This window comes from Dermacentor andersoni, chromosome 3, assembly GCF_023375885.2.
Source record: "Dermacentor andersoni chromosome 3, qqDerAnde1_hic_scaffold, whole genome shotgun sequence".
NCBI lineage: Eukaryota > Metazoa > Arthropoda > Arachnida > Ixodida > Ixodidae > Dermacentor > Dermacentor andersoni.
In genome coordinates, this window is record NC_092816.1 from 46,918,938 (window position 1) to 46,938,698 (window position 19,761).

Sequence of the window (19,761 nt, forward strand, 5' to 3'; positions counted from 1 at the left end):
AGCTTTTCACCAGATTTCACCTAACCTTCCACCACAGGTGCCCTTCTCCGTCACTGACCCTGTGTGCACGCACCTGCTTCTGCTGGAGCTCCCGACGCTTGAGCAGCTGGGCCATCTCAGCCTCGGTGAGGGAGCGCGTGATGGCCGTCTGCTGCTTTGGAGCACCCAGAGGCGTGGCGGCCTTCACTGCCGCCACTGCCGCTGCGACCGCTTGTTGTTGTTGCTGCTGGGCTTGCTGCTGCTGCTGCTGTTGCTGCTGTGCAGAAGAGGCCTGCTGCTGCTGTTGCTGCACCTGCTGCTGCTGCTGCTGGGATAGGGGGCGTGCCTGCTGGACTGCAGCTGAGACGGCCACCTTAGCTGTGCCTGCCAGGCTGACGGGCACGGCCACGGTGGCCTGGGTGGTTCCGGCTGCGGCCAGCTGCTGCTGCTGTTGGAGGCGCTTCAGCTGCTGCTGCTTGAGCTGCTGCTCCTGTGACGCACGCGGCGGCACTCATGCAGCACACACGTATTGCAAACGTGTGCGGCCAAACGAAACTGACCGCCCTCAATGCCGGCAACGTGCACAAATGTTTCGTTCTACTTGATCTTCTGTCTAACCTTGCACGCATGCTACTGACACGCGTCCTCCTGCTTAATGTAGATATTTTTGCATCTTTACAAAACTTTTACATTCTTCTAAGTCCTTATCATCCTTACTTTACACCTTTTTACATCTTTTAATCTTTTACATTCAAAATTCTGCAGATCACAATATTTACAGATTACAATGTTGCTGCCTGAGGACATTATTATTTAGCTTCATAGACTTGGCACGACCGATTATTGTTCTTACCAAAGCTGAAAGAAGACCCTGATCATCTGCCCTTACAATATGGCCTAAAAGCTTCGATAGCCCACACTGCACAACATAGTGAAAACCAAGGAGCAGCTTTATTACTACATGCAGACTGCAAAACCTGGTTACTACACCACTCCCAAAAGACAAATGTCCTGTCAAAGGCAAGAAACATGCCATTCACAGTAAATGCTATTCAATGTTAAAAATATAAAAAAAAAGTAAAGGTAAGCCTAACTTTTTATAGGGTCAAGACACAATATTACCTACAGTAACAATGCACAGCGGAGATGTTTGTTTTGGGTATTCATAAGGATATTCTCATTCAAACTGTAATGGTAACTTCTTTTGCTGGACTGAAAAAAAGAACATATAATTACCACCACCAGTGTAAATCACACAGGTAAACTTGCATTGTCTTTAATAAAAAAAATTCAAGGAGGGCAGCGCGAAGCATTACCTGCATCCTCTGCTGTTGCTGGTGTTGCCGCAGAAAGTTGCCTTGACGCATCGCCTGTAGCTGGGAGGCGGTGAGACTGCGGCCTCCTTGCACACTGGCCACCCCTTGTGCTGCGGTCACTTGGCTCACTGCACGAAACAAGCCAAGAGGAGGCCGCGGAGTCAGACTTCACGCCAATCTTGGGCGTGAATGCAATGCAAAACACGCACTGAAGCTGACACAAGCATTACAGAAGCCACATTAAGACAGGGATAGAATGAAATGGTTGCTCTTGAAGCGAGACTTCCCAGGCAATAACCCGGGCAGTCCAAGTTAACAGGATAACCCCACTATGGTCCCTCGTACAGCCTCAGTGCTGCTTTCACACATTTTACTTTATTGTCATTACAGCATGATGACTAAACTGGAGAGCAACTGCAGTGACAACATATGGCGGCCTACTAATAGAGCTGGAACGTCCCTATACTCTCACCAACCGATAATTCAGACTCATATAGTCAGAATAATTAAGAGTCCACAATAACTGATCAGCCAGAAAATGTTTTTACTCTATAAGTGGCCAGAAGACATTGTCAATGTGTTGCCACATGCACACATCCGCACAGTCACTCACTCACTCTCTTACACAGACAGACAGACGGACGGACATGTCTTATTCTACAAATGAGCAAAAGATAAGAGCTTTCCAATGCATTGCTTTAGGCTCATACGCTTGCATGTGTCCTAGTTCAATCTGTATATCCCAGCCACTGTAATGCTGTCGCTGCAGATGACGAAATCACGCTCAATACATCCCCAAAATCTATATCCCCTGTCAACTTGAACATGGATCAAATGTGCTCCGAACGACTGCAGTCATCATCCGGCACTTCCGTTGGCTCTGCGGCATCATCGTTGGCGCAGGCCTCAACAATGTTGTTGGCACTATTTAATGTTACTTGGTGATTCAGAGCAGCAAAAATTTGTAACAGTAATGGAAAAAGTCGTCCAAGACCTTGTCGCCAATAAAGCAAAAGGAAACAAATGCTAGGATCAAGGAGCATAAGCGCCAAACATGCAAATGCAGCCTTGACAACTTGGTTTGGCTGGGCTTGTTTCGTGGTCAATAGCATGCTTCGTTACTTTCGGTTTGGGAACATGGAAACATTTTATCAAAACAAAGACATCCTGCTTTCTGCTAGTCTTGGTGACTGAACTAGCATGCAGTCATGCAGACAAGAGTCCAAAATATTAAACGGTACGCTGTAATGCATCAGAAATGCCAGGCGTCCTTGTGCAGTGCTGAAAAAAGATGAAACATGTCAGGGAAACTTTAGGTAAAACACTCCATATGTGCACTTAATCGAGGGTATCATATTTTGTTGCTACAAATCTAGTCATTAAAGGTGATCTGGGCTCTGACTTAAGCGTACAGACCAAAATTACGCCCATTTTGCATGAACTGCAGACAGTGGAAACAAAAGTATGCACCCCCCACCTCACTGACTATGCCTAAGTTAACACATTTCATTCCATGAGTACTGTAGATATTGCATTACATATATGCCACATGGCGAGTGATGGTTTTAACTGGGCATGTCCAAGTGATCAGTCGGTGACTGTAAAAGCAATCCCTGCAGTAAAAGTCATATATGTGGATGGCCAGTCGGTTACTCACCGGCCGCTACAGCCGAGATCCTCTGCGGAGCAGGTTGCAGCTGGGCAGAGGTGAGGTTGGTGACCGAGACCACAGCAGGAGTGCTGCCGCCTGCAGTGGTGATGGCACTGCTGACCGGCAGCCCACGAACTTGGCCCGTTGCCACGGCAACCATCTCCTGGACTGTCATGGTGGTGGTGGCTGTGACGACTGGCGGCTGCGGTCGCTGTGGCCGTAGAGCAGCAGTACTCAGAGTAGCCACTGCCGTAACCTGATTCAAGAAAGGGCAATGCCATTTCGACGTCATCTTCGCAGTGTGCAATGTACACGAAGAACCTGCCAAAACCGTTCATTTCTCACTAACAGGGGGCAGTGTAGCATTGCTGTACAAACTACAGTTGAACTTCGACATAACGAAGCTGCTAAAATCAGCACGTTGAAATATTAGCACGTTATGTTGAAATATTGTTATATTCAAATTACGCAAGTACCTAAGTACAATCGCCAACCGATTTTTCTTACATGAAAGGGGCCATGAAAGTTTCCAGACTATCGGGCAATAAAAATAAATGAATTTCAATGACAAACTAAAATTAACGTTTTTTAATTTATGAGTAGGTGACCGAAGATACAGTTTCTGTGCCGTGTCAACAATATCTTCACATCAGCAGCATGAAGAGAAGCCTGCTACGCTTTTGCATCGATTCTGCCGGCGCAACTGATGGCATCACCAGCAGTGGGACAACGCTATCAGCAGACCGATTTCCATACAGTGAGACAAAAGCAGCATCAAAACCCATTGGATGCTGCAAAGACAGCTGTGCTTCAAAATCAAATGGAATTGAGGCGGCAAATGACAACCCGTTGCTCATAGTCACCATATTTGTTGTAAATTTGTGACACTGCATGTATGTGTCATGTCTGAGAAATTGAGCAAACAAACCTGCAACACTGCCCAAAATTTCGGTAGCTGTTGTGCATTGTTTCAGGTATTGGTTCTACGAGTAGAAAAAGTCGGTTTTGCCCAAAAGACGAAGCACAGTTGACAACGATAGGAAAGTAATAGAAAACTAATGAAGGTTAGTAGTTTTATTGGCAGTTTAAATTGCAGTAAGCATTCGCTTACTAATGAAATTAACAAGCATGGCACAGGCAAACATGAACAGGTCTCACTCGCTGCTGCTTGCTAGTACAATGCTGGCGTGATGAAGAATGCAGGCAGTGGGGAGCATGTGCTTCGTCTACCTCTCCCTTCAACGCATCTCTGGAACACGAGATTATGCAACCTCCAGCACTAAACTTGCGGGAAGCCGGTGCATGTAAACCCACCATCCTTCTCAGCTCTGTTATGATCAACCTAAGTTTTCCAAGAAACCATCGACTACCACATCTGGTGACGGAGGGATGCCCCACCTGCAACACCCAGCTGGTTGATGTTCACGTCTCATCATTCACTTCTCTTCAAGACAGCAACGTCATCTTCCTGACCATCACGAACTGGCCACTTATCGGTGAAAGGGTCCTCGTTGAGAACTCCAGGGGGAAAGCATTAACGGCCAGTGGTTGCCTCCTATTGTGACACAGAGACAGGTGCACCACGTACACGAGTAGCTTGTTGAAGACATGAGCACCAGGAGCAGCTCATTCAAGACATGAGCACCCAGAGCAGCTCATTGAGGACATGAGCACCCCAAGCCACACGCTGACGACCAGCGGGGGGCGACAGAGATGGTTAACGATTCGGCGTTTGTGACTGGCCAGTGGATAAAGAAGCACTATTAAAGGCCGTCCTGGCCCCCATGTTAAATCAGAATCGCCTGAGACTCGGATAAGAGTCACAACTATGTACCAACGAAGTTAATACAATCTTTTCTTTCTTTCTTTTTTTTTTCATCATCACAATGGCCGGCTTCATTGTCGTCTCCTGATTTTTGCGGTGAAGGCCTACCTCACCAGGTCGAGATCGTATCAGCTCACCCTCGCACCCGCCGCAGGTCGCGCAGGGAGTTATAGAATCTTATCACCCTTGGACTTGATACAGGACATGGCAGCGAGAGGGTCACTTTTCTTATCGAAGTCGAGAAATGCACTTGAAGTTAAATTAAGGCTATTTCAGAAATAATTTGCCACATGAAGTTCGCAATGCACTCAGCAGAAGCGGAGTTAGTGGCAATAGCACTCACGGTGTTTCCGCTCCTTCTTCAATGATTTGCACTGCAAAGGCTACGTCGAAGCGAGGTGTGCCCAAAACGCTCTGCCTTCTAAACGTCATGTGGCGTGCAGTTCAAATTTGATTTTGGATGTTCATGTACTGTAGATGCCACTATTTCCGATTTTGGCGCCTACCACACACCAAACGTGCTTGTCCTCAGCGAGCCACAGTGCGTTCAGCCAGCGGACACGTCATGCTACCCCGTGGAGTCTGAGGTACATACACTACATAGCACACCGCAGCTACATGCAAAGCATTTGCTTTGTGCATGACAGGGCTGGAGTGCACGCTCGTGCTCACATGCTCCAGTCCAGCTGTGCTACGTGGTATGGACTGGCTTTCTACTGCACCAGCTTCACCGACGGATAGTAGCCAGATCCAACTTGCGCATTTTGAAGCGCTATCAATAGCTCGCTCATCACGAAGCAAAGTCTGCCAAGGCATTTAACCAGGAGCGGCCAGGAATGGGCACACTGGTAAGTGTGCGTGCGGTCTGATCTCAAGTTTCGCATGGTTCGAGGCTAGCTGAGCGTTCAGAACCAGTCAAAATTAGCAAGGCCCAATGGCTATCACACTGATAAGCAGGGTGGCCAAAGTTTAATTCCTACATGGGCGGCCGCGGCCAAGCATGAGCAAACCATACTAGTTAGGATGGATAGTTGGGCGTGTTGGTTAAGCATGATCTGAAGTGAAGGCGCGACAAAGACGGTGGACGAAGAGGGAACATAGTCGACCACAGTAGGCTTGTACCCCAAGTAGATAATTATTGAAATTCGAAAGCAGATTTTCACAAACTTCAGCCTGTTTATTAGACTGCATCAATAAATATGCACAGCAGCAGTACGAAGAAGCGCACTGATCCAAACACCCTTCCTAGTTGATGCCAGCTACTGGCCAATAGCAGCCACTTTTGGGAATATGCTGTATTATGAAATAAAGCATCCAAAAAAGAGTGAGGAGTAGGCTCCTGTTGAAAAGAAGAGAGCATCTGAGAGAAAGGTGACTTCGCGCTCTGTTTGCGAGATTCACATGCCACGCACTACTACAAAATTTGGCTGAGATAATCACAGCAGTGTATGCTATCCCCAGACCGGGTTTCTTCACGAAGTCCGAGGGGTGGTTCAGGGCCCAATTTAGTACTAGTACTGCTTTTCATGTTTGCACTGCTTCACTTTGGCATGCCGTATGCAATTCGACCCTTTCGCCATCTGCACCGGCAGCAGTATCCATTTATTTACCCAATGTTCCTTCGCAGCAGCAGTGAAATGTCGTTATAATGAAATTGTGTATAAACACATTTTGTTATGTTGGGGGTTCAAAGTACATGATGTTCTATAGACAACAAGTTACAAAAAGTTAATTACTTCGTTATAGAGTAACTTCGTTAAAGGAATTTCATTGGGAAGCCAGAATTACTTTGTCATATCTATTGTTGCATGTACTGCACTATGCAAAACTATGGATATTTCAAGGTGAATTTCATTTTTTTTATTGCATCCGTTATTTCATTACATCCAGTTTCGTTATGACCCGTTATTTCATTACATCCAGTTTCGTTATGACAAGTTTTGACTGCATTCAAGTTCCTTATATCGAGGTTTAACTGTACTGATAGAAGTGAAGCACCACACCTGTAGATAGAAAATGTAACAATTCTGGCTACAAAATGTGTTGTCACTATAGAAAATTTGTCTTTCTGTGCACTTTAGTGAAAACTGCATTGCACTACTGCCTATACCTTTGAAAGGGAAAAATTGATACTTTCTAAATACTTTCCAAATTTTCTTGCTCTTTCTGTCGCTTTCAGACCACTCAGGCTAACATGCCACGACATACCACATGTTTTTATGTGCAAACTGTAGCTGCACAATTGTGGAATGCATAAATGTTCTGAACTTGAGATGTCCATCTGGTACACTGATATTTTTTTTTATCTTGGAATTTCTGTAATCTCAATATTTTTTGCCAGTGTTGAAGCTTCTGCTAAAGCAGTAGTTAGTTACGCAGAAAAAATGAAAACTCCAACTCATCAAATTACAGTATTTTCCCATCCACTGCCCAGCACAGGTGGAGCCAGAGAGTTAATGCCCAAGTTCAACCTCGATATAATAAATATGGACATACTATATTTACTCTAATCTAGGCCGACAGTTTTCTTTTTCAAACAATCGTATACCAAACTCTGGGGTCGGCTTAGATTCAAAGATTTTAAAAACGTGCCAGTTTGTAATTGAAAATGATAAATATGGTGCATAGCTAGCGCATCTAGAAAAGTCAGTATCGCAGCCACTATTAGCCAGGCTAGTAGCCAACCGAAGTACACGAGCGACAGCGCCATTTTAACCTGTGTCGTATCAGTACTGTGGATAAGTATTGATGTGCGGCGTGGCATTATCAATGGCACCACACAGGCTATGCCACAAACGAAATGTTGTGCTGGCCACAGAGGCATCGTCAAATGTTCAAGCAGCCGGGCAGGATGTCAGCATCGATGAGAAAAACATCTGTTGTTGGAGGGGGCAACGGAAGATGCCTTTCGCGTGTGCCACAACAAGGATATGATAGCGATAAGGAAGATAAGCGTGTGATAACATAGAGGAGCTGTTCATCGAAGATCGTGCCGCGTTTCGACACGTATGACCCATGTCGCACGCGTAGGCGCACGAACGTGAGCTTGCGCACGCCCGCAAACATACGAGGATAGCAGCGATGATGACCTAGAGAGCTTGGCACGTTCATATTAAATAAATACTGTTTTCATTTTGTGAACGCTGTCCTCACTTTCTTTGCTCGGCTTACATTTGAGGCAAGTCTTTATATTTTTTCTGGCGTCAGACATTCGAGGGTCAGCTTAGAATCGGGGCCGGCCTAGATTCAAGTAAATACAGTAAAATATTATACGTTATAGGTTACCCCTATAATCAATACAACAGGGTAACCGAAATTTCAGATACCACACAGTGTGCCACTTAACTTCTCAAACATATGTGCGCATGATGCTGCAAACACAGCAGATTTGGCACCAAGACGCAACTTCAGTTGCTGACTCTAGATAGATGAAGGGGCACTGGTTAGGCCCAGCAGCGTAGCTGTGAGGAAAATTTGTTAAGGCTGCCACAGTGGCTAACAAGTATTCGGGGGAAAGCTCGTCATAAGTATGTCTGTACCAGTACAGCTCATGACTGAGCACATGATTACATGCATGAACTAGACTGTTTAGTATTGTTGGGTGTGCACATGGTGCCCTCAGTGTCCGACAAATGAGCCAGCAAGTGCACTGAGCAAAAGCAGCTTGGCATGAAATAGCCTTCATAATAAAAGTGGCAGGTCACTGCCCTTGCAAGCCATGTGAAAACTTGTTCCGTCACCATCCTGTGACAACAATTACGATGGTTCGGATGGCCAGCTGCCGCACGACTATTGCAAACGCTATTTTTGGGCTTTCTTAGACAGTGGATACTTGCATTTCAACCAGTCAACATTTTTTTAGCATCAGGGCTTGCAAGGGTAGCTTACGAGTATTTTTTTCCTCCTTTGGGGTGGCACTGCCTGGGCTTGCTCGACAAAAACTTCACTGAAGCGAGTGTGTGCCTGTTGCAGACTGTTGTGGCCGTAATTTTGATGCATTAAGTTCTACAGGACACTGACGAGACACAATGACAACTACACTGTGCCAGTAATTTTGTGTTATTCGTTTTACAGAAATTTAATGTGTAACAAGGTATTTTTGTGTCAGATGCAAATTCGATATTAAGTTTGACTGGGAAACAGAAGCCTGTCCTTATTGGATACCTTTCATGCTTACTTGTGATTACAGTGCAGTTGACTTTCACTATTTTGACTCCAGTAAGGCACCAAAATCGGATTGAATATCAGAGTTTTCGAAAAGTGCTGGTGCTTTCCTTGACTTCAAACTATGAAGAGAGTTGAATTCACCAATGTCATTAACTGATGGAAGTGAAATGCGCAGCCCCCATTATTTCAGTATAGAAGAACAATAGAGAGTTTTAGCGTGTCCGCTATTCCGGCAAACCGGGGCGGTTTGGGCGGATTACCGGATGGTCGGAGGTGTAAACGTGAGCGGCCAGATTGGTGGCGCCAGCTGGTGGTGAAAAAGCTCAACAACCTAAACACAGAGCCAATTACTATATTCTTCTTAGCTAGGGTGTAAGTTTTCGACAGCGGCGTAATTGTGAACACAATTAGGCCGCTGCCTAAAATTTGCACCAGCAGTGAAGCACAATAAAGTAGGTTACTGCAATTTTAGCTCTTTGTTTGTGTGATTGGGCTCTACAACACCAGGCGGCTGCACCGCTCCGGCCGCTCATGTTTACGCTCCCGACCATCCGGTAATCCGCCCAAACCGCCCCGGTTTGCCGGAATAGCAGACACGCTAAAGGTCTCTAATATGTTGTGCGACTCAATGAAGAATCATATGTTCTAGGGCAGATTTAGCATGTGAACGGCAGTGCTAGAGCGCAAGGAAAGCCACACAAACCTGCAAAACTACGTCTTCATTACAGTATCATCAATATGCAGATTGCAGTGGGACTGCATTTTTATTTCTTTACAGTACAATGCTACAGCTCTCTAGACAGCAGTGATGGAGCACAGGCACCCCCATTAAATGATTGCTCTCTCTCTCTCTTCCCCCAAAGCGCTTCAGGAATGTTGACTTACGGGAACCTTGGTGAGAGCGAACGTCGGGGCAGCGCTGACGACACCTCCTGCAGCAGCTGTCGTGGCTGTAACCGCAGTGCTAACCAGAATGCCACCGGATTTGGCCAATGCCACCGTGGTGACATTCTGAAACAAAGCAAGAAAGGGAGAGAAGAGATTTAGCAACATTGCGGGCCACTGCAACACCTGACCTTAATGAATGGCATGCAATGCAGGCCCTTGTTTGTACAGCTATCAGCTGGAAGCGATAGTCTGAGATTTGCATCATATTCGCTAACCACCAGGTGCACACGTCACCTGCTTAGGTGGCTACTTAAAGGCTGTCACTTAGGAAATTAGGCAATTACCAGCCCTGCAGCTTTGCCAATATTGCTTCCATTGCATATATAAATCATTTATACCGTATTTACTCGCATAATGATCGCACATTTTTTCAAAAAAAAAAATTGATTAAAATTCAGGGGTGCGATCATTACGGAGGGTAAATTTCCCACGAAAATGTATATATATATTTTTTTTATCCTGCGTTTGCTGCGGGATGACAACAGGTCAACAAGCAGGCGGCTGCTGCTGTAACTATAGAGTTTCTCACAATATTACCTAGAGGGAAATCTGGTGCTGCTGCATTATGGTATGCATGGGAATGCCGGTATATTGTGACTTCGGATTAGCATCATTCTCGGATTGCCAGGCAAGCACTGTTCCATCTGTCACAATGATTCATTTTCTACTAAAACAGCATGCAAAAAGCTGTTTCAGCATTATAATTACACAAAAACATGTTTTGTTTAACTATGAGAACATGTTATTGCATGTACAATTATATAGAACGTAAAAAGTATCAACGGGCCGCTAAAGTTGGAGGACAAACGACAAGATTCGCGCTCACTTTGAAACAGTTTGTCATCTCTCCTTGCTTTTCTTCGCTTGGTCATGCATTGTAAGTGAGTAAAGATGTAATATGCGTGAATGGAAACATTTTATGAAGATTTTACTTTCAGAACACGTTATTTGTGTAGCCATATCCACGTTTTAGACTATGCCTTTTCCAACACCAGAAAACACAAGCCTTGCAGACACATATACCGTCATTGCCATGACGGCCCAATGCCCCTTAAGAAACTCCCATAGACGGTGGCGCCAGATTTCCCTCTAGGTGTTATAGTGAGCAACTCTATGGCTGTAACAGTGCGGGCCATCAAAATAAATATGGCGGCTGGCGGAGCAAGCCAAACGCACGGAACGTGATTTTTCTTCTTCTCGTGAGTACATTACATGCATCGAAACAGTTTCTTCCGTATCAGTAACGAATAATATTGTTAATATCGGCAAGTTTGCGACAAGAAGGTAGCCACGTCCATTTTGAGGGGACAGAAACAGAGATGGGCATGCGTAGCTGCCAGTGACATAGAAACACATGGCAGGCATGCTGCGGAAACTACGGCCTTTGTCTTCACTACTATTCTAATACGGCACATTTCCGCTAAGGGTGAGCGAATATTTTAGCTGTGCTACAAGCGTCGGCGTATGAATAAAGTTCACTTCTAACGCATCAGTGTAAACGTGTCCACTATCGTTGCCGCTCATGATTTGTTGCGTGCCCACGAGTGCAGATGAGAAGAATCGAAAGGCGCCTTTTTTGCCATTGTTGTTGGCCAAAACCATTATGAAGCATACAAGTAATAAAGCCAAGGCAAGTTTGGTTGTAGCTTTTTTTTTTTTTTTTCATGGAAGTGCGGAAAGTGATGAAAGGAATGAAATGGGGCATCTGCTTAAGAATGTTCGGTGCATGCAGACCGCTTGGTATGTCTTCAAGAGTCGTTCGCGTAGCATTTGACAGCATTCGACAGATGGTAAGCGCGATCATCATTAGCTAGGCTTATCACACGACACATCGCTGCGTGCGACAAGTTTGGGGTACAATCATTTCACGGGAAAGAAAAGAAAACCGAATTTTGACAACAAAATTCAGGGGTGCGATCATTACGTGAGTGCAATCATTATGCGAGTAAATACGGTAATCAATTTAGCCAAAATGAAATTCTGCTCCAGTTGGCCGTTCTTGACAACATCAGCTTATCGCGAGTGATCGTCACTTATTTTGGCATATGACAAGCACTCTTCACAATGTAAATGAAAGTGGACAATGTTTCTATCATCATCGCGTTAGTTGATAAAGATTTCCGACAATATTTGCAGACATACCGTATTTGTTCGAATCTAGGCCGATAGTTTTCTTTTTCAAATAATCATACACCAAGCACTAGGGTCAGCTTAGATATGAGGAGTTTAAAAAGTTCGCCAGATTGTAATTGAAAATGATAAATGTGGTGCATAGCTGGCGCCATGTAGAAAAGTCAGCACCGCAGCCGCTATTAGCCGCGCCAGTAGCCAACTGAAGTACATGAGCGACGTCGCTATTTAGACCTGTGTCGTATCAGAGCGGCGTGGCCCATAGCATGGCGTTATCATAATGGCACCAAACAGGCGATGCCACTATAGTGCCGCTTTCAAACGCAAAGTTATGCTAGCTGCAGAGGCACCATCAAACGTTCAAGCTGGGCGCGACTTCAGCATCGATGAAAAAGACGCCCGTCGTTGGACAGGGGCAACAGGGGATGCCTTTTGTGTGTGCCGTAACGACGAGATAACAGCGACAAGAAAAATAAGCATGCGGTAACAGAGAGGAGCTGTTCACTGAGATCGCACCACGTTTAGAAGCGTGCAAGCCTTGCCACACTGTCTGTGCATGCATGGGCACACGGATGCGAGCTTGCGCGGGTCCGCAAGCATGCGTGTGGTCTGGGCTATAGCGATGAGGCTATCAGCGATATAATGCAGAGTGAGCTCGGCATGTTCATATTAAATAAATGCTGTCTTCCTTTTGCGAATGCTGTCCTCACTTTTTTCTTCGGCCTACATTCGAGGGAAATTTTTCAATTTTTTCTGGCTTCGGACATTCGGGTTTGGCTTAGAGTTGGAGCTGGCCTAGATTCGAGTAACTACGGTACTTGTGTGAACTAACCACAATTATGGATTCAGCGCTTACCTCACTTATTTCTTTTTGTGTTCGTGAGCTCAGTTATGTATTATGCAAATTATGTACTAATGCACGGTAGAACCTCATTCATGCGTCTTGGGGAATGTTTTGGGGAAGAAATGCGAAATAAATGTAAGATCTGAAGTCACTAAAAAATTTGGCGAACTCAACTCGCACCTTCATTATGCAAAGAGTTGCGGCAATCCTTGCAGCATGAGACGTTGATGCACACGGAGCTTGTGGGAGCCAATCAGCCCAAGACATACTTTAACGTTTCTGTTATTTCAGCAAGCTTTCATTTATGCTCTACGAATATGGCCTGGGTCAGCAGCTTCTTCTGGTAGGATACGTTGGAAAGAAATATTGATGTGTCCACTTGGCGAGAACCGGTACCGTAGGAGACACCGACACATCAAACAGTAGTAGAACTCAGTAGTAGTAGTAGAACCTCAGTAGTAGAACCTCGTTCATGCATTTTGAAAAAAGCACACTAACTGGAAAAACGTACGACCCGAAGTAACTAAAACAAAATTCAACAGACTCAACTATTGTTGACATTTACATAATGGAAAGCATCATGCGGATTGTTGTAGCAAAAGACGCTGACACGCATCGAGCTGGTGGTGCTCCAGCAGCCTGAGACGCGTTTTCTTTTTTTCTTATTGTTAGTGTTCTAAGGTGGGCGACGCCAAATATAGGCTATGCCGAAACGTGATGCCCACATCAAGCCACCTGTAGCAGAGAACGGCGGTGCATTTGGAATATCGCCTACTAAAAGCGTGCAGTATGCTACTAATTGCACTATGCACCACACACAGGTAGGTGAAGATGCTTATCGCAATAGGTATGGCGGCGAGAGCTGTGAATGCGGCATGCGACTACCCGGGCAGAGATTTGCTGATACCACAACAAGAAACTGCATGCCATCGCTTCCACATGAGACGGGTGGCTATATACTGTTCTCGATCGCGCATGCTTTGTGCCATTTCATGTTCACAAGGGATCTAGCGGCTGGAAAACGTATACGATTGAAGTCTGCAGACTCCCGGGAACAAGCGGCGGCACGTTTTGGTTATCGCCTGTTAAAAGTGTACGCTATGCTTTTATGGCTCTGTGCACTGTGCAACAGATAGGCAAAGATGCTTATTACAATAGGATTTGCGGCAATAGCTGTGAATTGTAGCACAGCGACATTTCATTGTCGAGAGGTATGAAATGCACTTAATCGTACGGGCGTTTACCATGGATACGAAAATATTTCATTGTCACGAGAATTACGTTGTCACAGGATTTCGCACGAGTTTCAATTTTATTATAGTAATCAAAAAAATATCTCATGAAGGCCAACTGGAACGAAATTTCACTTTGGCTAAATTTGGTATAATTTAGTCCCAGCAAGAGATTTTTTCAGCGCACCACGTGTGCCGGGCGCTCGTGCTAGCTTGCATGGTCGTGCCTGGAAATCCACAGATACCAACTGGAGCATACAGTAGTCTGAGCATCTCGCACGATGAGAGGGCTTATCGTGGCAGTATTTATCCTACGTAGCCATGGCCTCTGAGATCATGAAGCTCATACTGAGGAGCCCTGGGTTAGGTCACGCGTCACTTTCAGCGAGCTGTAATGGCAAGTTCTTCTTTTTTTTATGTTTCGGTACCAAAAATGGGTATTTTCGTGAACTTTTCATGACGGTGCCGCTCATACTTCCAGCGACAAATTTCGCATGGAGGCTCATCTATATCTACACTACATTAAAATAGGCTTTTCTTTCTTTTTTCAAAATTTCACTGCAGTTGGCTTAAAAACACCTCACTTGCCTTGGACAGCTGTCCTGCGACTGGCTGTAACTGCTGCGCCTGGCCGAGAGTGGCCAGCACAGCCTGAGTGGCGGCCACCTGTTGTTGCTGCTGTTGCTGTTGGACAAGCAGCGCAGCTGCGGTAGCCGGGCTGGCCGCAGCCACGACCCCTGCTGCTGCGGGACTCGCTGCGGCCACCACGGCTGCCGCAGCCTGCCCGGTCACTCCCTGGGCAGCAGCCACGGCTGCCGGCTGCGACAGCGTTTGCGTGCTTGCTGGTGCCACATGCCCCAGCACCTGTGGCTGTCCCTGTTGGTGCTGCTGCTGCTGCTGTGCTTGCTGCTGACGCTGGGCCTCTGCCGCTGCCTACAGACACAAATCTACGGTTGAAACTCCTTTTCAGCAGCCAAAAGTACATCTGAAGCAAAAAAAAAGAATAATTTCCAGAACAAAATTCTGGGGTTTCACGTGCAACAACAACCATTTGACTATATACAAGGCATGCAAAGGCATGCTGGGGGTCTACGGACTGAATTTGACCACCTCGGTTTCTTTACCGGTTAGTACCTAAATTGAAGCAAATGAACATCCTTGTATTTTACCCCCCGTCGAAATGCGGCTGCCGTTGCCAAGATCACATCCCCGAACTCAGAGATGCAATTATTTCTTTGCCCGCCGCGACGCGGAAAAGTGTTCAGAACATCCGAATTTTGGCCCGCTGTACAGAATGCATTTCGACAGGAGAATTTTACGAATTCGTATCACACCAAAATTCGTATCACTGGGATTCCACTGTATCCCCATTAACCATGGCAGTGCTTTTACTAAAATGGTCACGTGTAGCAATACTCAGTAGTGGAGTCCCCAAAAGCAAGCAGAGAGCACAACTGACTCGCAGCTCAATGTCAGTAATGTCAGCGCCTTTTCTTTTTCTTTTTTTTTAATTGCCACTGTTGGACAGCACTCAAGAAAATAAACTGCGAACCCAAATGTGCGCACGTGCACTGTGACTGAAGCGGCTATAATAACCAGAACATAAAAGTCAAACACATTTAAACCTGCAATCCACATGAAAGGCAAGAAACATTATTCACCTCTGCGCACTTGTGTGCATAGCAGCCTTTCCCTTTCTGTACCATTAGGCCCCGAAAAGCACAACCACCATTCCACATCAAGGAAAATGACAACTTGTTCACATTAATTTCTGGCCGCAGAAAGTACATTTTTATAAGAACTATGAAATGTTACTTGAGTAAACATTTTTTAGCATTGTAATGATTTGAATATAACTAAAATTTTCAGAAATATAGATTTGGCGTATTTTACTTAACAAAACCACAATCTAATTATGGAGAAGGCTGTAATGGGGGACTCCAGAGTAAATTGACTGCCTGGAATTATTTGGCTTGCACCTAAATCAAAGTGCACAAGCATTTTTGCATTCAGCCCCTATTGAAATGCGGCAGGTGAATAATTGATAATTGCCTTGCGGAACTATCCACAAGTGAAACTCACTTTAGAGTATCAAAAACACTAGTACGGGCTTTGCAATGCATTACGTTACCTCCAAAATTTTGAGGTTGTCAAACTTACTGCAGCAAATATGACACGCTGGCCTTTCTGCAGTTACCCGTGTACCATGCAGCTGCACAATAAAAGGAGCGAGTTCTCGATCGATGCTTCATCCCTGCGACAGAAGTAGTACTCACGGCGGCAGCCATTTGGCTTTTCTGTTTCTCCTTGGCAATGCGTTCCGCCCGGATTGCTGCCAGCCTAGCCGGAGGGAGGGGCTGATCGTAGGAGATGCCGTTGTCAGCCAGCACGGCCGCGTGCTTGGGGTTCTTCACCAACGGGTTGGCGGTGAAAGTGGGCTTCAGGGTGGGCGTCCGTTTGCTGGCCACCGCCCGGATCGTGTCGAACCGAGTATTGTAAAGCATGGTGAAGGCCTGGTTGCAGTCCTGAGAGAACAGCTGCCCCGTCCTCATGGGCTTGTTGTTCTTCGTCTGGAATGGAAAAGACCAAGTTTGGCCAGTCACACACTGACGCCAATGGTAGCACTTGTATGGCAACAACAATTATACAGACACTCAAAGCGGTCTGCGCCACCAGCGTCGTCTGCAAAGTGTCAAAAGGGTGCGCGGTGCAAACACAGGTGGCACTTCACACAGAAGACTGCGCGCCCTTCCGCTCAAGGGAGCCCCGTTTCCAGCCAGAGAGAGCTAGACAGCCACACGTGACTATGGCACGTGGCCTTGGTGAATTGACCAAAACAAAGCTCGCCATACCACCACGAAAAATACTCTGTGTAGCAAAACAAATAGAAGAAAACAAATGAAAGAAAGAGGAGGAGATCACCAGGTAAATGCCGCGCAGTTCCTCGCCTCCGGTGTGGGACAAGGCAGGGAGGCATTGTGCTTTACTAATCAAGGCAGGAAGGGAGCAGTGTCTACGTTGGCAGCGAAGCTCACCTCCTGGCAGCATAGCAATGTGGCATTTAAATTTGTCCTATCTCTTCTAATAATGAATCTATTAGAAAAATTCTTGAGGTAAAATGCTCCCGAGAAGACAGCACCCCACAACTTCCAGTGCATAACCCAAATTTGCAAGGGGAGCTGGTGACTGGCCGTTTAAACAGTATGCAGCTTCCAGAGCAAGTTACTCGGCTTAATGATACTGCTGGCACAAGTGCACAAGGCATCCACGACAGCGCAGTGAAGTTTCACCTTGTAAATGCCCTTGGTCTTCTTCTGCTTCTTGGGGTTGGTGTCGTACAAGATCTTGCCTTCTTCACGAGGCACAATGACGGACTCGTAGCGGTCCTTGCACTGCTTTGGGGAACGGTAGATGCGGCTGACTGTGTTAACCACGTCTGCAACCAGGTCCCAGTTTGGCGTGTGGCCTGGCGAGAGCACTGTCAAGTTCAGTGGGATGTCCTGCAGCTGCTGAATTACCTGAAAAATGCATCCAACAAAAACGCAAAGCAAATGTAATTGAAAACACATGGGCACTGCACAAACAGCAGACTCCTCATAAAACTGAGCGGGATACTGGGAACATGTTCATGCTGCCCTTATTATGGCTAAACATGAGTGACAAAAATGACAAATCAAAGCACAAAACTTCGGACTGTTCAGCTTAACAGAGTTTCATTGGGTTAATCCTAAATAGTTTCAGCTATACCACAGGCACAAGTGGTCTCCACATGAAGGTGCAGCTACATGTTAGGCTGCAAATATGCTTAAAATGTGACACTGGAGAAAATTTGAGTGCGTGCTATGGTTTATGAGTGTCATAAGAATAATGATGGTTAAATAAAGAAATGAAAAATGCCTTAGGAGGCTGATCCCTTCTTGTCATATCTGAACATGCAAAATAAAAAAAATAAGAAAATAAAGAAGGTATCACCAAACAATCCATAATCTGCCAAGCTAAATCATGGTATTAACCAATTATTGCATGCTATGTGCACAGAATGTAAAATCCCTGCTAATAAATGTTCTGGTAGGCGAGGGCAATGAGGGGTTAGTAGCTGTGGGATGGACAGGAATCCCCTGTCACTCACTGACACTGCCTCTCTCAAGCCAGACAATTGAACTATTCCACAGCAGAACTATTCCACCAGCACTTGGCGTTCTCAAACTTCTGGACACCATTATCCATTTCTCAATAGGTCTCCATCCCAGGCACTGACACTGACGACAACCAGCTCACCACGGAGCAAGCGCATCCACCCACTCTCACCTGAAGAATAGCCCAGTCCTCGTGTATCAACCACTCCGGCATGTCTGGCGAAAGGTCCAGGAGTGGGCGTGCCGCCAGGAAGCCGCCCTGCTGAGCGAGCGGCCGTGAGGGCAGGGAAGCCAGGGCCTTGGGGGGAAGCTGGCCCGCCCCGCACACCATCAGGTTCTTGACTTTCTGGAGCTTGGCTTCGCGCCGCATCTTGAGGATGGCTGCCGTCGGGCGGTCGAACAGCGACTTGGGGATGTGCACGGCATCTTCCTTGCGGCTCTTCTGTTTGCGTGCAGCTGCGACTGCACAAGCGAGGTGCAGCAAACAGTTTAGGCAGGCACCATGTGGTTATCACAATGCCACTGATTACAGCTAAGATACGACTAAAGGCCTTTACAGCCAATTCAGTTGTACACACGGATATCTACTTGGCACTTCCTATCAGACCATCTATTCTGTTGAAGTTGATGAGCTGTTGCTCTCAGGTCCTCTTTATCATCAGTGGGCATCATTCCCTCAAAGAGGAATGTCGCCTATTCAAATACAGTCAAAACCACTTATAACGATACCAGTTTTAACAATATATCGGTTATAACAATGAAAAGCTGCTGCACCAGCAACTTCTGTATGTTTTCTATGGAGAAATAACCTGCTTACTACAACGTCCTCATGCTGCATTATCGGTTATGAGAATGAAGTCTGGCTGTTGGGTGTCCGTGCTGAAAGGTAATGGAATGCGAAATCCTTGAAAAGAAAAAAGAAAAGTGAAACGCAAGCCACTGCACGATCACCCCCCCCCCCCCCCCCCAGCTACCGCCACGGGCTTCTCTCGATGAGAGATCTATGCCATCGCCCTTACACCCCTCCGAAACGAATGGGCTGCGCCCATAGCTCTGCGCCCCACGCCACCCCATGGCCACTCTCCAAAACACAAATGGACCACCCCAACTGCGCAGACAACGGTGTCAGCACTGCTCCCAGATTGCTCGCTTGGCCCTCATTCTGTGCAATCATGCTAACGGATTAAGCTGCTCATGCTTGTCTTTGTTCGTTGCGTCGAAGTCGTTCCTGGCCACGTAGTTTTATCAGCCTCGTTTGACTCGCCATTGAAACGGAACATGGCTGATCCACCTGCTGAGCATTGGCAATGCACAACATTGCCGGTGAAAAGAAAGCGCACTGCTATAGATTTGGAAACAAAGTGCTTTACCCGACAAGGCGATCGTCGCGAACGTGCTTGCATCGGATAGCGACAGTGACGGCCACAATGGCGGCGCTGACGCAGTAGTGCAGGCTGCCTCAACATTGACCTCACAGGAGGTCCTGTAGATGATTCAGTCCCTCATGAGCTCGTTTTCGTGAGGGACTTTCCA

The 19,761-nt window shown here is 46.3% G+C and overlaps 1 protein-coding gene across 5 annotated transcripts in view; it reads right to left on the reverse strand.

Moving 5' to 3' along the window:
- The window catches only part of dom (domino helicase), a 135,621-nt gene that overhangs the window by 17,304 nt on the left and 98,556 nt on the right, over positions 1-19,761 (reverse strand). For 3 of the 5 annotated variants that reach the window (XM_055063985.2, XM_055063981.2, XM_055063996.2), the window contains exons 31-38: positions 18,401-18,690; positions 17,383-17,610; positions 16,369-16,662; positions 14,681-15,025; positions 9,824-9,949; positions 2,953-3,202; positions 1,296-1,423; positions 74-469 (exon numbers count right to left, since the gene is read on the reverse strand). In XM_055063985.2, coding sequence (XP_054919960.1) covers positions 74-469; positions 1,296-1,423; positions 2,953-3,202; positions 9,824-9,949; positions 14,681-15,025; positions 16,369-16,662; positions 17,383-17,610; positions 18,401-18,690 — 2,057 coding nt within the window. The remainder of the gene's footprint in view (positions 1-73; positions 470-1,295; positions 1,424-2,952; positions 3,203-9,823; positions 9,950-14,680; positions 15,026-16,368; positions 16,663-17,382; positions 17,611-18,400; positions 18,691-19,761) is intronic. The other 2 variants (XM_055063994.2, XM_055063992.2) reach the window with 2 other exon arrangements.